At 46.1% G+C, this 14,749-nt stretch overlaps 1 protein-coding gene across 8 annotated transcripts in view; it reads right to left on the bottom strand.

Moving 5' to 3' along the window:
* Nucleotides 1-14,749, bottom strand: part of SVIL (supervillin) — a 231,288-nt gene that overhangs the window by 19,399 nt on the left and 197,140 nt on the right. For all 8 annotated transcript variants that reach the window (XM_042945239.1, XM_042945238.1, XM_042945240.1 and 5 more), the window contains 10 exons: nt 14,506-14,653; nt 12,347-12,436; nt 12,170-12,256; nt 10,729-10,906; nt 8,247-8,419; nt 6,536-6,691; nt 4,905-5,041; nt 4,182-4,329; nt 3,917-4,062; nt 2,140-2,315 (listed from right to left, as the gene is read on the bottom strand). In XM_042945239.1, the coding sequence (XP_042801173.1) occupies nt 2,140-2,315; nt 3,917-4,062; nt 4,182-4,329; nt 4,905-5,041; nt 6,536-6,691; nt 8,247-8,419; nt 10,729-10,906; nt 12,170-12,256; nt 12,347-12,436; nt 14,506-14,653 (1,439 nt within the window). The remainder of the gene's footprint in view (nt 1-2,139; nt 2,316-3,916; nt 4,063-4,181; nt 4,330-4,904; nt 5,042-6,535; nt 6,692-8,246; nt 8,420-10,728; nt 10,907-12,169; nt 12,257-12,346; nt 12,437-14,505; nt 14,654-14,749) is intronic.

Below are 14,749 nucleotides of genomic sequence, written 5' to 3'. Positions count from 1 at the left end.
TTCCACATATTTATTTCTAGGCCACCAGACACGACAGCAGGAAGGGAGAGCACGAGGACACAGAACAGGAAGTGGCACAGCCCAACCTGGAGGCCTCCTGCTACGGCCTCAGGATTTCAGAATTTGAAACTGCTTGGAACGCTGATCAGGCAGAGGAAGGCAGGGTTGAGGAAATAAATACACGCTGAAGCGGGTTCGCGCAGGTATCGCCCATCCTTCCAAATCGCTCTTTGGCTGCGAACGGAGACCGGGCTGCATACACCCCGCGAGCCTGATGAGCAGTGCTTCTGGGGCCTGCTGCCGCCCCTGCCCATCACTTCCTGTCTCGTCACGACTACGGCTTCTGAAGTCACCCCCACGGCACATCAAGGAGAGGGCCTGTTCGGAGGGAGACCGCCCGGGGGAGGCCACGGCATTCTAACACCCCACCTCGTACTCTCGCGGGACTCTAGGAACCAAGTATCGGCAACTAAGGAGGATTCAGGACTCCCTTGCAAGGCTGTGGCCTTTAACAGCAAATGTCTGAATGACCATCTTTGGTATGGAGTCCACTCTGCAGACTTGCTAGGATGTCTATAGACAGCACTTGCTTTCAGCTTTAGACATGGATTCTTTCTGGTGGGAGTCGAGCAAGCAGGGGAGGCGGTGGGTTGCAGGGTAAAGGGGAAGCTGAGAGCTCCAGGGGGTGAGCTTCTTCCTGCCTCCTCCTCTGCTAAGGAAGGGCTGGGTGCTTAATCTTGGCTGTACCTTACAACGCTTGAGGAGCTCTTAAGACCTACTGACATACAAGCCCCACCCCACGTGAACTGAGAACACATCTTTGGGGCTGGGCCTGGCACGTACATTTTTGTAAAGCTCCTTGGGCGATTCTGATCTGGGACATGTTGAAAACCAGTGGGTTAGGCGCTGACTCATCTACTCCCACATCTGTGATTATCTCACTGCTATATATGTTATCTATCATATGGATTTTGTGCTTTGGCGTTATTGTTTCTTTTAGTACATCAAATAAAATACTCTTTTCCACCTTGGCTTCATTCCTTTAAACACCAGTTGTTACAGGACTACTTTGACGTTAAATGTGCATTTCGTTAAAACGGATTTGAAAACTTCATCTACGTTGACATAATTTTTTATTGTTTTTATAATAATAAAATCAATATTTGATTTTAAAAGAAAACTAGGTGGGGAAGTTGCAACTGGTAGACTAGATCAATGCAAAATATCAAGACCCAGCTGCATGATACCCAATGTTTGCTCTCTGCTGTTAGGTTAGAAATAGATGTGCCACCAATTATATGGCACACATAATTTAAAAGCACTCCCCCCCCCCCCCCGCCAGTAGTAAAGAAAAACAACAGCCCTTGGCATATAAGAATTATTTTTCTTATGATTGTGTTTCTTAGAGTTTGTGCATATTCTGCTGATTTGCCAAAATTATTTTTTTTTAATGTTTGTTTATTTTTGAGAGAGTGTGAGCGGGGGAGGGGCAGAGAGAGGCGGGGACAGAGGATCTGAAGCAGGCTCTGCACCGACGAGGGGCTCGAACTCAGGAGCCATGAGATCATGACCTGAGCTGAAGTTGGACGCTTAACCGACTGAGCCACCCAGGCATCCCCAAAATTACTTTTTTAAAATAGTCCAGTACACTGTAGGAAATATTAAAATTACAGTCATTATTTCAGTACAACACCTTCCCCCTCACTCTCTGTCCCCCAAAAGGCATAAACATCATCTACTGCCAAACAAATTGCAAATCGTGGAAGCTACGCTGGAAAGGTGTGAAATGAGAAGGAAAAATGTTGCTTTTGCCCCTTCAGATCCATGGCTGAATTCCAGATCCTGGGAAGCTTTTCAGATCAGCATGTAATTTGCTTAAACAATTGCTACTCATCTGCCAGGGCAGCACCTGGAAGACTGCAGGTGGGAACAATTTGCGTGCCTCCAGACACAGACTAGAATGCAGCGTCCATATTTCTGTTGCAGTTAGGCGAGAGCTAAAAGAAATGCTCTTTTTGTGAATATACAGGGTACCGCCTGCAGTCAGTTATGAAAAGGAAAGCCTTTGGAGAGCCACAGTAGGTGAGCACAGTGGGAATCCCCTGGCCCTTCCCCACCATCAGCAGATGCCCGGAATACCTGGGAATAAGCGGATTGCACTCTCCAGGGTCCAGGGGGTTGATGTCACAGTTCTCGTAATCAAAGGTGCCATTCCATAAGTGCTTTGCCAGCTGGAAAGCTATTTTCCGTTGTGCTAACGTGACTTCTTTTCCATGCCACACGTACACTTCACTACCGAAATCAAACACCAGTACCTGGGGAAACGGCACAGAAGATGGAGTTAATGCCAAAGCCATGCTCCAGGTGAACCACGGTCTCTGCGGACACTGAGTTGAGCGGGTGAGGATACAAACCCTAATGGAGCCATCAGTGCAAACATAAAAAGATCCAGGGGTGGACCAGCTGGCTCTGCCCTGCTCCCCTAGTCTCTACCCTGCAGGTGGGATTTCCATCTTGTCCTGAACTCTCCAACTCTGTAACACCCCTCATTCATAAAAACAGTTATTTGGCTATGACTTCCTGTCTTCTTTTCTTCTTCCTTGTCTCCCTCCTTTGTTCATTCATTCACTTAGCATATATACAGGTCTTCTCACATGCCAGGCACTGAGGACCAGTGAGGTCTTCTCTCCTCTGTTCAGTTCCAACACCCTCAAAGGGAGAGACCATATCATATTTATGTTTACAGTAGGGATTTACGAAGTGTTTGCTGAATGAATACGTGAATGTAATGCTATTTCTTATTTCCATGCCGTTGGTTTATTCTATTCTTTCTTCCTAGAATAATTTCTTCCTTCATGTCCAGCCATCCAAATCCTACTCAACTCCCAACCAGGCTCAATTTCACCTTCTCTTTAAAACTACTCCTGATTATTTCTTCCCTGTGATTTTTGTTCTCATTTAAATGCCCATATGTATCACACACTCCATCTAGGTCTGGATTACATCCTTTCTAGTACTCCTCTATTCAATGAAACTTAAGGTTCTTTTGTGTCTTCCACTTTTTTCTCAACATGTGCAATACAGAAGGGTAATGACGATGTATGTACTTAGTAAATATTTCCCAGCGTGAGAGAAAAAATCTAGTACATCACTTGGCAAACCCAAATTATATATACATGCATCTGTTGTTCCTGAAACTTCAAGACTGCAAAAATATAATGTTCATAGAAAAGCAAGAGATAGGGCTAAGGAGTATTTACATTTTATTCCCTGTTTATATTGAGATATAATTGACATACGGCACAGCATAAGTTTAAGGTATAAGGCATAATGACTTGACTTATATAAACTGTGAAATGATCACCACAATAAGTTAACATCCAGCACCTCATACAGACACAAAAGGAAAAAAATACAAAAAGAAAATATGAAAAAAAAGGAAAAAAAATTACATTTTGCCTAAAACAGAAAAGGCTTCAACGATCCATGACCCCTCTGAACAATATTCTGAATTCTATATTTGTATTTAACATGGCAGCAAGGGTTTGAATTCACAAGTAAATATCCCTTAAAAATATGCCACTGTTCAGGGCGCCTGGGTAGCTCAGTCAGTTAAGCGCCTCTTATTTCGGCTCAGGTCACGATCCCAGGGTTCGTGAGTTCAAGCGTCGCATCCGGGCTCTGCGCTGACAGCACGGATCCTGCTTGGGATTCTTCCTCCCTCTCTCTGCCCCTCCCTGACTTGTGTGCTGTCTCTCAAAAGAAATAAATAAAAACTTAAAAATAAATAAATAAATGTCACTGTTCAACAACAGGCACTAACACTGGCCAGCGCATATCGGGCGCTTACTATCTGTTTTATTGGGCAGCCCCATGCAAAGGGTTTCTCAGTGAGGGTGGTGCCCGGGCACTGTACCTCTTTTGACTGTAGAAGGGAGCACTTTGGAATTTTCCCCCAGTAGTCGTCATCAGGAACAAGTTTGTCATCCATCAGACGGTAAATGCAGTTTGTTTCAATGATGGCTGTCTCATAAAGTTCGTCTTCTTTTGGGTCTCCGGCGGCTTTGGGAGGAGAACGATAAGACAGTCTGACATTTTACACTGAAAAGTGGCTGGTTTAGAAGAACGAAGTAGGGGGGAAGAAAAGTCTCGTGATTCTCTGAAATACAGTAAACTCTTACACTGGTAACTGGTTTGGCCACCCAGAAGCTTCCAGAAGTCTTTGGCTGCATGAGTGTGTGTATTAATTCCTTCTTCGATAGTTTGGATATAAGTAGCTCTACAACCAAGTTCCCTCTTTGTCTGAATTAAACCCGCAAGTTCTGAGGCCTGGAAAAAAGGAGGAACACAGTTACCTGGGTAGACAAGCCTGTGGCTAGGGGGGGAAGGGAGAAATGGTGGGTCTGCGAGGAAAACCAGGTGACCATAGTGGCTGCAGGCTCTGGTTGTTGGCTATTTTCGGCAAGGTGGAGAAAACGTACGGGGGGTACAATTCTCTAGAGCAACAGCTCTTTGTTTTCAAATCTAAGAGATGGCTTGTGGAGTTTTTGATAAATGCCCACTCTCTGGGCTTCTCCCCAGGAGATGCTCATTCAGTAAGTCTGAGGTAGCACTTCACAGATACCTGGGACAAACAGCTTTGAAGTGATACGCCAGTTCCTTTCACACGGAATAGGACTTAAAATCTGGAGAGAAGGGCCAGAATCCTTCCAAAACATCCCACTCAAGCAAGTACCTAATGATTACTTGTTTGAGAGACATTCAGCAAAAGAAATACTACCCATCCCTTCTCACTCGATTTCGCATCTGAGAAGCCCTTGTAATGATCTAGCAACTGTGGAACATTCTATCGGGCGTGCAAAGGAGATGCTTAACGGAACAGTTTTTATTTTTCAGATACCAACCTTTGCCTTTTCTATGACATTTGCAAACTCTCCTACCCACAGGAAGCAGTGATGGGGAGAGAGCAGGAGGAAGCAGTCCCCGCTGTTGAGTGACGAAGCTCGAGGTTCAACCAGTCGTGTCTGCACGTGTCTTCTTCCTGTAAGGCGGGAGGCAAAGAGTCACCATCTTCCCAGACAGGAGACCTCTCCAAGCCACAGGAAGGACGAGGAAGCACCTCTGCTACAGACTTTTGCAATTCTAAAGACTCTTGTCTACCAATACCAGTTCCGTGATGCGGGCTGGTGGAAGGGGGGTTCGAATGTTGGCCTTAGAGGTTACTGTCCCTTGCCAGTGTTAGGACACCCGCTGGCGTCCTTTTACAGCACGTGTGTGGATTAATCAAGTTCCCTCCTCCAGGAAAGTTAGCAAACATGTTCCTTTTCCCTCTGTAACTCCTCTCCCCGTCTCTTTCTCTCGGCGTGGCCCACCTCCTACATTTCATACCCTCTGCCAACCGTGCTGCAGGTGAGGACATGCCTTCACACAGCATCTTCCTCCTGGGGGCTTTCATGCCACACCGAGGGCAGTCTTAGCGGGGATCAGCTAGGAGGGAAGCACTGCTTTGTGCTGCTTTCCACACCTTCTCCTGAGTGGCCGTTGATTTAGACCTTTCCACAGTCATACGGACAGTGCTGTCTCTGGGACAGTGCAAGTCTGAGACAGTGCAAGTCTCAGAACTTGGGAAAAGAGGGTTATTTGTGCTTGTGGCACATCCTCCAAATGCACTGAAAAGGCCGGTGCAGAAACACACGGGACACCCCCAGTGAAGGATATTTCGTCCATCCTCCCCTCACTGATTACTCTAGCAGTTGTCACTCGTCTCTCCTCCTAGCCTGCAGCTTCTCTGGTTGTCTCCCTTGCCAGTGACAGAGGGGGTGTTGGAGTGGAATCCTGGTCGCCTTCACTTGCCTCTGCTGTCCCTGGATTCCTTCTCCAAGAACCTGTGTCTCTCCTTCTGGCCCACGCTGACCTCACTTACCTCAGCCAGGAGAACTGAGTGGAGAGAGCCACCACAAAGACTGAGGGGGCATCTGGAGCTTCATGACAGTGTGGAGGCGGGGCTCACGGGGCTAGGGGAGGCAGCAGCGGAAGCTGAGCTTCTAGAATGGGAGAGACCTGGGGGCAAATCCAGCCCTGCTACTCGACGGCGGCTGTGACCCCAATCAGGTCACTAACCTCTCGAAGCCTCAGTGGACAGAGTATCTCCCACCTCAAGGGATCTTGAGGACCTCAAAGAGCATACGTTCTCTTCTGCTTACAGTCAGGACTTCTGACGTCACCAGACTAAAACCCCTGGTCAACGTGCGATTCCTCTGTGCTGCTTTTATTCATTTATTTTTTTTTAAAGTGATTTTTTAATTTTTTTTAATCTTTATTTATTTTTGAGAGAGAGAGACAAAGTGTGAGCAGGGGAGGAGCAGAGAGAGAGGTAGACACGGAATCTGAAGCAGGCTCCAGGCTCCGAGCTGTCAGCACAGAGCCCGAAGCGGGGCTCTAACTCACGAACTGTGAGATCATGACCTGAGCTGAAGCCAGACGCTCAACCGACTGAGCCACCCAGGCACCCCTTCTCCGTGGTGCTTTTAAATACCTTTAATCTGTAACAGCATCAGCTTCTTGTAGGGCACCGCGCTGTTGTTGGAATTCTGTTCGGTCAGGTTGACGCTCCGCAGGCTGACGTTGCTGAAGTTTTCTTTACTGGCTAAACCTGCCAGGGTGACTTCTGAGAAGTTGGAGTTGGAGGACACTGGGAGGGTTGAATAAGGAAACAGTGTGGGGGTGGGGCGCGGGGGAGCAAGACGGGCAGGTGAAAGGACAATGTTTACAATCAGAGATTCAGAACCGACTACCTTTCTCTTTGAAACTTAATCCTACGGGGGAGAACGTGCCCAGGTTTGGCTGCCTATGCAGTTCGGTGTTGAGTCACCGTACCAGGGTTTAACCCTGTATTGGAGTAGACACACGTCGCACCTCGCCTTGCAGAGAGACAAGAATTGAGAGACAACGTGGACCAACTGCTGTACTATAAAATCAGGAGCTGGACTCGTGTGTTGCACTTCCACTGAAAGCTGTTATAACTCCTAACAATCTTTAGATGTTAATGCAAATGCACCCCAAGGAAAACCACGAGATGTATTTTAACAAAAGTCTCTATACGTAGGCACTCTGTAGGGATGGCTTAGTCCTAATCTTTCTCCTGGAGGCAAAATGACCAATTAGCTGATCTCCTGAGGTCTTCCGCCCCAGGATTAAGACTGTAATAACAAGATGCTGGGTTTTCCATGGCACCAACAGATGTGTACATGACATGTGTCTATCGTCACAAAGCTATCCCCAAGCCCCCAAGAGTGGAGGTAGAGGAAACGTACCTAAAGTTTGTGCCAGCAAGCCTTTATTTCTTTAACCGATTGTTTAAAAAAAAAAAAAAAAGTGTATGTGCTAGAGAGAAATTTAGCAAATTGTTTTGCTGGGATTAGGCTCTTTCTCGCGCTACTTGACAATTGGTATGGCATCGCGGTTTTGACATATGTTCTCTTAGTCAATCAGTTACAACGAAAAGACTCAACCCTTTTGTGTAAATACTGTGTCTCTAAGAAAAACTTCAGGAAGTAGGTTTATGAGTGCTGAAGGAAAATAACAATTATAGCGAGAATATTCAAACTGGCAAGACTGTGTATGCCATTAGCTCCACCAAGAAAACCACTGTTTCAGAACTATGGAAGCCCATGTTACCAGGCTGAGCAAAGCGGAGCGTGGCGCTCTCTCCTCCCTCCCATTTGCTGCCTCCACCCCCAAGCCCCGGCGCTACCCAACTCATATCCCCAGCTCCGAGGCTCCTGACAGAAGCAATCTGGAAAGCATTGTTTTATGCGTTTAATAATATGAAAATCTAGGATTAGGAAAAGCAGCAGTTTGGGATGTTTTCTCGCGAGAGATCAAATGATTTGCTCTTGAGCAAGATTAAGTGGGGAATGACTACGTTTGGGCTCTGCAGAGCTGAAAATGGGTTCAATTACAAAGCCCAGAAACGTCCTTTTCCAATCTCTTGAAAGAAAAGTCAACCAAGCAGGATAATTTAAATTAACCAAGGGAACAGATGCTCCACGCTGTTAGAATTTCTGGTAAAAGCCTTTAAATTCCAGGCAGGTGTGCACAGCACATGTGTGTGCAAACTTACTCATTTTTATGTGACGAGTGTCTTTTGAGCACATTATTGGCCTTAGCAAGGCAGAAAAAGAGGATTCAAATCACCTAATCACCAGTTCCAAAGCAGGGGTAGGGTGGTGGTTTCACATACTCACTCTTTTCTACTTTCATCCGCTTTGACTCCATGAAGGCAACGTTTAATCTCTGCTCCGTGTATTCCTGAAGGAGATCTTCTCTGGCTGCCAGCATTTTCAAGGGATTTTTGGAAGCCTGAACCCGGCGCTTGGGCCTTACTGCGCGCTTGTGCTCGGCCACAGAGGAGGTCAACCTGGGGAGCAAAGTGGAGCTGTGACCTCGGTCTGCGTATCATCCACACCTGGTTTATTTGGGGGTCTCTGACCCGAAGCGACAGTCTCTTCAATGTCACTTCCTGATTTTGTTGTAAGTCTTACAACTCCCCCTCCTGCCCGCCATTCCCTGACATGGAGACAGAATCTTGGAGATGGGGATTGATCCAAAATCCCAGAGGCTCTCCCCACACCACGCCCTGTGGTCTCTGCCTGGGGGCACGTCTGGTGCCTCATAGGGCAACTCATTCCATTACTCGATGGCTCTGAAGGGTGGGAAGTTCTTCCCCACCCTCATCAAACCCACGGACTCTTCCTAATTCTCCTGTTGGAATATTACATACATGTACTTCTGTCCCTGGCGAGCCTTTCAGGAATTTACAGCCAGCCCTTGCTTCTCGACTTAATTCTCTTTCCTCCATACTAAACTTTCTCTTGACACAACAGTTTTCCAGTTTCCTTATGAACCCCCACCCTTAACTAGCCTCCTCTCAGCCCTTTGTGCCTTTCTGAAAAATAACCACAACTTTGAAGAGTATGTTGGAATAAAGTAAGTCCACGAAACCAACTGTAACCGCCATACACACACTCAGCTCTCTGGGGCAGAGCAGACACGGGGAGGTGGGTGGGCCAGTCACACGGTTTCCTAACAGATTCTGCTGCTGCTCTCGACTTCCAACTGCACGGTCTCTGTGCTATCGTATAATATATAACATCGTCCTCTGTGTGTGTGTGCATAAACATAGATGTATATATGTTTACATATCATGACTTAAGCAATGACATTTGGGATGGGAGAAGATGAGAAATGGTTAAATAGCCATGTGTGCAAATACATAAAATATCATTTAAAGGTGGGAAATGGAAAATTCTTCATTTAAAAAAATGTTTAAGCTTATTTATTTTGAGAGAGAGAGAGAGAGAACGCAGATGTGTGCATCAGTGGGGGAGGGACAAAGAGAGAGGGAGAGAGAATCCCACGCAGGCTCCGCGCTGCCAGCGCAGAGCCCGACATGGGGCTCGAACCCATGAACCGTGAGATCGTGACCTGAGCTGAAATTAAGAGTCGACTCAACTACTGAACCACCCATGTGCCCCTGTTCATTTTTTTCTTAAGATAGAAAAAAACTGACAAAATGGAAATATGCAACAAATGCATCAGGAGCAGCTTAAGGAAAAATGTAGGATAACCACACAGACTTCTAGAAGAGACTGTCACTCTGACAATTTGTGGGGAATAGACAAATGTGGTCGGTAGCTGTGGGCTTATCCTGGCCAGCATATATGCTCCCCAGTTTCCGATAAGAGTACCTGGACTCTGGCTCTGGCTCTGAAGGGCATCCAGAGACCAGCTCTGGGGCACTTGGCATCTTCCTGTCCCTTGGCCACAATGACCGCTGTAGGGCTGGGCTCAGACCCTAGAAAATCAAGCCTGGAACCTGTGCTGGAAGGAACAACTGGGAAGAGAAGCAGCCTATGCTGGGGTGGCCATGGAGCCAAAAATTCCACAGCTGGGGTGGGCAACTCCTGCAATGCGGTGATAGCTTGGCTGGAGCAAAGCAGCCCCACGGAAAATGGAAAAGAGAGAGACTTCATTCTGAGGAGCCTCTGGAACCCGAATTCACACCTGCCCTTTTCAGCGAGTGAACCCGTAAATCCCTCCACACCTTTCTTTTGCCACAGTCAGTTTGACTTGGGCTTCTTTCTGGCACCTGCAGTGAAGGAATCCTAACACCATACCTGCTTTCCTGAGGTGGGTTAGCCATGATCTTGTGTTTGAAAAGAGACCCTTGGACATCAGAGAGAAGACTGTCGGGCCTATTAATTTCATAAATTATTGTAAGTTAAATAACACGCTTTACTGATGTTCTAGTTAGTTGTATTAGTTTGAGCCCATGTGATCCAAAATTTTTTCAGAGTGAGGAGTAAGTGAAAGGTGTAGAAATCTTTGCTAAATTGAGGGGTGGGGCAGTATCTAAAAATCTGCAAAACAAGAACCAATTATGTAACAAATCCAGTGACATTATTTTTAACGGGCCAGAGCAAACATGTGTGGCACACGCTGTGTATGCCAGATCTCCTGCGTGGGCACACATTCGCTCTGGAGCGCCCGTGTTTTCCCTACCCCACGGTGCCACGTGGCTGGCTCTGGAGAATAACAATTTGGCTGTAATGAGTTCTAGTCATAGAAGGAGATACAGTGAGAGAAGACCCTCGTGGAAGTGCTGTGTGAAGGCCGAGGTAGGAATCCGATCTCTGTGGGTGAAAGATAGAAACTAAAATAACTCACTTAGGGGCGTAAGGGTCGAAAATGACATCGAAGTCCTCGTCCAGCTCCACGGGGCTTCTCGGTAGAGTGTAGTCCATGCTGCGGTAAAACCTGGCAAAGGTTTCGTCATCGTCCAACTTCATCACCTCTTTAACAGATTTGCCGGTGACCGTGAGTACAGTTTCCTGCATCCCACCAACTATGAACAAGTGCAGCAAATAAATGACGTCAGATTCGTGTAAAAACACTACTCCAACTACGCCTCCCGATAGCTTAAAAATGATTCCCCCCACCCACGTTCCAGGAGTGGAGAAACATGGTAGTGATGCCCAGGGCTCTGTGGATGCTTCCTGGGCCTTATTGGACTCGTTGTGAGAGGACTTCTCGTCTGAAAACAGCTGGCACCAGGAGAGCGGTAGGAGGCAGGTACTTGTTCCTTTTGCTACTGGAGGCAGAGCCAGCCTCGGCCTAATTCTAGATCAGGAATCGGTAAAAACTTTTTCTGTAAAGGGTCATGTAGTAAATATTTCTGGCTCTGCATCGGAGGCTATATGATGTGTTGCATGCATCGGCTCTGCTGTGCAAAAGTGACTGCTGACAATACATGAACAAATGAGCATGCTTTCATTCCAATAAAACTTCAGGAACAAAAACAGGTGGAAAGCTGGATTAGTTTACTGACCCCTGGGCTAGATCACAGTCACAGACACATAGTAAGCTTTGAGTTGTTTGAATGTCTTGCCTTGCCAGTTTAGTTATTACATTACACTTTTATGTTTCTGGTATAAAGTGCTTTTCTGTATTATTTCCAACCTGTTAGGGGGTCACTGTCAATAGTAGTGACTCCTAGTGCTTAGTATTTGATCAGTTTCAAGTACTGGACATTTTTATTAAGAGATGAGGCTATTTCTGCATATTATTCTTTTACTTTGCATACTTCGTGAACTTCTGTATTGAAATATTTATTCAACATCTATGCAGAAATCACTTGCAATAAGATATGTCAGCTGCTACATTATTAGAAACTGATATATACTATTTAAATTCCATCAGGCCTAAGATCATGTCGATTTTGTGTAATGCCTGCTTTCAAGTATAAGAGCCACATACCAAGTTCACAGTCCTGACTGGATGACATCCCAAAGATTGAGACTCAGAAGCCAACCTTATTGGGGGTCCCCAATCTAGTACATTATGAAGTGAATCAGACCTTGGTAACCCAATCATTCTTGACTTCCTTTTTAACATGATAAGAAAGATCATGTTTTCTCTATTAATTGATGAAGTCAACTCGAAAGAAGACAATTTAGCTGAGAAGAAGAAGCAATCAGATTTGTGATTTGGAGATTTCGAGAGAGGAGCAGGGGTGTTTTTTAGGTTTCCTTAGCTGCTCATTGAAATCTGCACCACAGAGTGCTCTAAGCATGAAAACCGAAGCTTCCCTCCAGCTTCTGGTATGTACCTTTGTTATTCAGCCTTCTTAGAAAGGTTTCCAGTCTGTCCAACTTCAGGTCTGATTCCAACTGCATGTCTGGTCTGGCTTCGATATCTAGGCAAGCGGAAACCATCCATGAGAGCTGCGACTCGCACTCTTCTGATCTGAGACCCACCGGTACAACTGGGTACCTCAGTGACTTACCTTCCAAGGGTTTAGACACTGGCGTGGTGCCCCTCGTTTTATTGCAAATAGGAGATGCCACTGGAGTTATGGCAGTGGGTGATGCCAAACCTGTAGAACATCAAAGGGGCGATTTAGTATCTCTGGATCATTTCTGGAGATTCCCAGGACCCTGCTGGCTATTAGTCCCAATGTAGATTTTACAACTTCTAGAACGTACACACATGCGCGAATGCGCACACACGCGTGCATTCAGCAGGTGCCATGACTATGTAGGACCACTGCAAATGTGGATAGAATTTTATAGTTTCTAGGGACTATAATAGGTGAGAAGCTACTACAATGAGGACATGTGAGAACATATGCCCATAATCTGTAAATGGAATAAGAGTGTACAAGAGGCATCAGAATATACTTGAACAAACGGAGTGGTGGGTTCTGAAGCCCCTTTGAGGCGGTGGAGGTGGTTCAAGAGGAAGTATATCTGCACCGTGTCCCATAGAAGAAGTGGAGAATGGGCCGTGTCACAGTAGCGGGCTCATGGCCCCTCACACTGGAGTTTTCCCGCAGGCGGGGATGCGGTGGGGGCAGTGTGGCCTTTGCGGCATCCTTCGGAGTGTGATTTTATTGAGCAATAGCCCAAGGAGTGCTAACCTTTTAGAAGAAAGACACAGAAGAGGTTACACTTAAATTGATTTATGATTGTTGAAGGGTCACATCCATCTGGGGTGTGGCTGGGAACTAGCGATATGCTTTCACATCTATTTACCAAGGAGCAGAGTGGGGAATCTTTTAAGAGTGTAAAGGTGGGGCGCCTGGGTGGCTCAGCCGGTTAAGCATCCAACTTCGGCTCAGGTCACGATCTCATGGTTTGTGAGTTCAAGCCCCACATTGGGCTCTGCACTGGCAGTATGGAGCCTGCTTAGGATTCTCTCTCTCTCTGCCCCTCCCCCACTCTAACTCTAGCTCAAAAAAAAAAAATATATATATATATAAAATATATAAAATATATAACTAGCTCCAAGATAAACTATACATATATACACACACATATGTACATATATATATACATATATACGTATATGTATACATATATATATATATATATATATGTACATATGTGTGTGTGTGTGTGTGTGTATGGTGTAAAGGATGAAAGAAAGAGATTCCAGCACAGCCAAGGTAACTGGTTGGGACAAGAAACCTTAAATAAAGGCAAAGATGAGCACTTTGTTCCTCGCCTAGGTAGAAGGGATTGATAAGGAAAGGAACCAGTGCATTTACGGAGAACAGACTGAAATGTTAACGTTCACAGTATTCACTTGTAATAAATATGAAATCGTCAGATGACATTGCCCTTTCAGCACCCCTCAGAGAACCGCATCTGGAGAATACGTAACTAGGTGCCTATCGCTTACAAGGAAAAATGAATGAATGAATTGCTCTGCTCCTTCCTCCTGTTAGCTGGAGAGGGATGTGGAACAGCATAAAACTTTCAATGAAAAATACTGCAATGTAGTTTAAAGTTTCAGTCTTAGGTGATATTCTAAAAGTGTTTCTCGGCAGGTACCTGTATTTACTTGATGATGTCAATAAAAATTTAAAAATTTACTTCAATAACCTGACCTGCCGCAGGTTTCTATCAGCGAGGAAGCAAACGTTCTTGAGAGATAATAAAGTAAAAGTTGGTATCACAGGCAGTACAGGTGCAGCTCGCCATCACCTACTAACAGGATGCACAGGAGAGGAAGAGTCCCTTAGCACAGAGATCACGAATGCTGAAGGGAGCAGAGGGGCCCCAACTCCTGGAAACCTGGCCCTCTGCACCATCAGGGCGCCCCCTGCCATCCGTTCAGGCAGCCGCACAAGAGCTCCTAGCAGTGGGACATCTCTATCCCAACTAAAGACCAGGGTTTTTCCTTAGGAGGGAGGACATGTAAATTTAAATGACACCAATAAGTCAGCCAGAGAAAAGACAGATATCGTGTTTTCACTAGGATGTGGAATGTGAGAAACTTAACAGGAGACCACAGGGGAAAGGGAAGGGGAAAAAATAGTTTAAAACAGAGAGGGAGGCAAACCATAAGAGACTCTTCAACACAGAGAACAAGCTGAGGGTTGATGCACACCCGAACCCACGCGCCCACGCGGAGCATGTCCATCCCCCACCCCGCTCTGACCTTTCTTCACCATCCTGCCGGCCACCGTGAACTGGGTGGAGTCGTTGGCTGCTCCTTTGCCTTTGGTCTTCCAGGCTTCTTCTCTCACAGTGATGAGGTGCTTCCTCTCTTCGATAGTCATCTGGCTCTCCCGACTTTCTGTGACCCGCTGTTTGTAAAGTGTACCGGGGAGGAAAGGGGAGAGGGAAATGACAGAGACGTGAATTTTAGCAGGTGGCATTGCGTGAGCCGAAAGTCAGGCAAA

This window comes from Panthera leo, chromosome B4 (genome assembly GCF_018350215.1).
Source record: "Panthera leo isolate Ple1 chromosome B4, P.leo_Ple1_pat1.1, whole genome shotgun sequence".
In the NCBI taxonomy this organism is placed as follows: domain Eukaryota; kingdom Metazoa; phylum Chordata; class Mammalia; order Carnivora; family Felidae; genus Panthera; species Panthera leo.
Note: the sequence above shows the minus strand (reverse complement) of the source record. Positions and strands in the feature narration are given on the sequence as shown.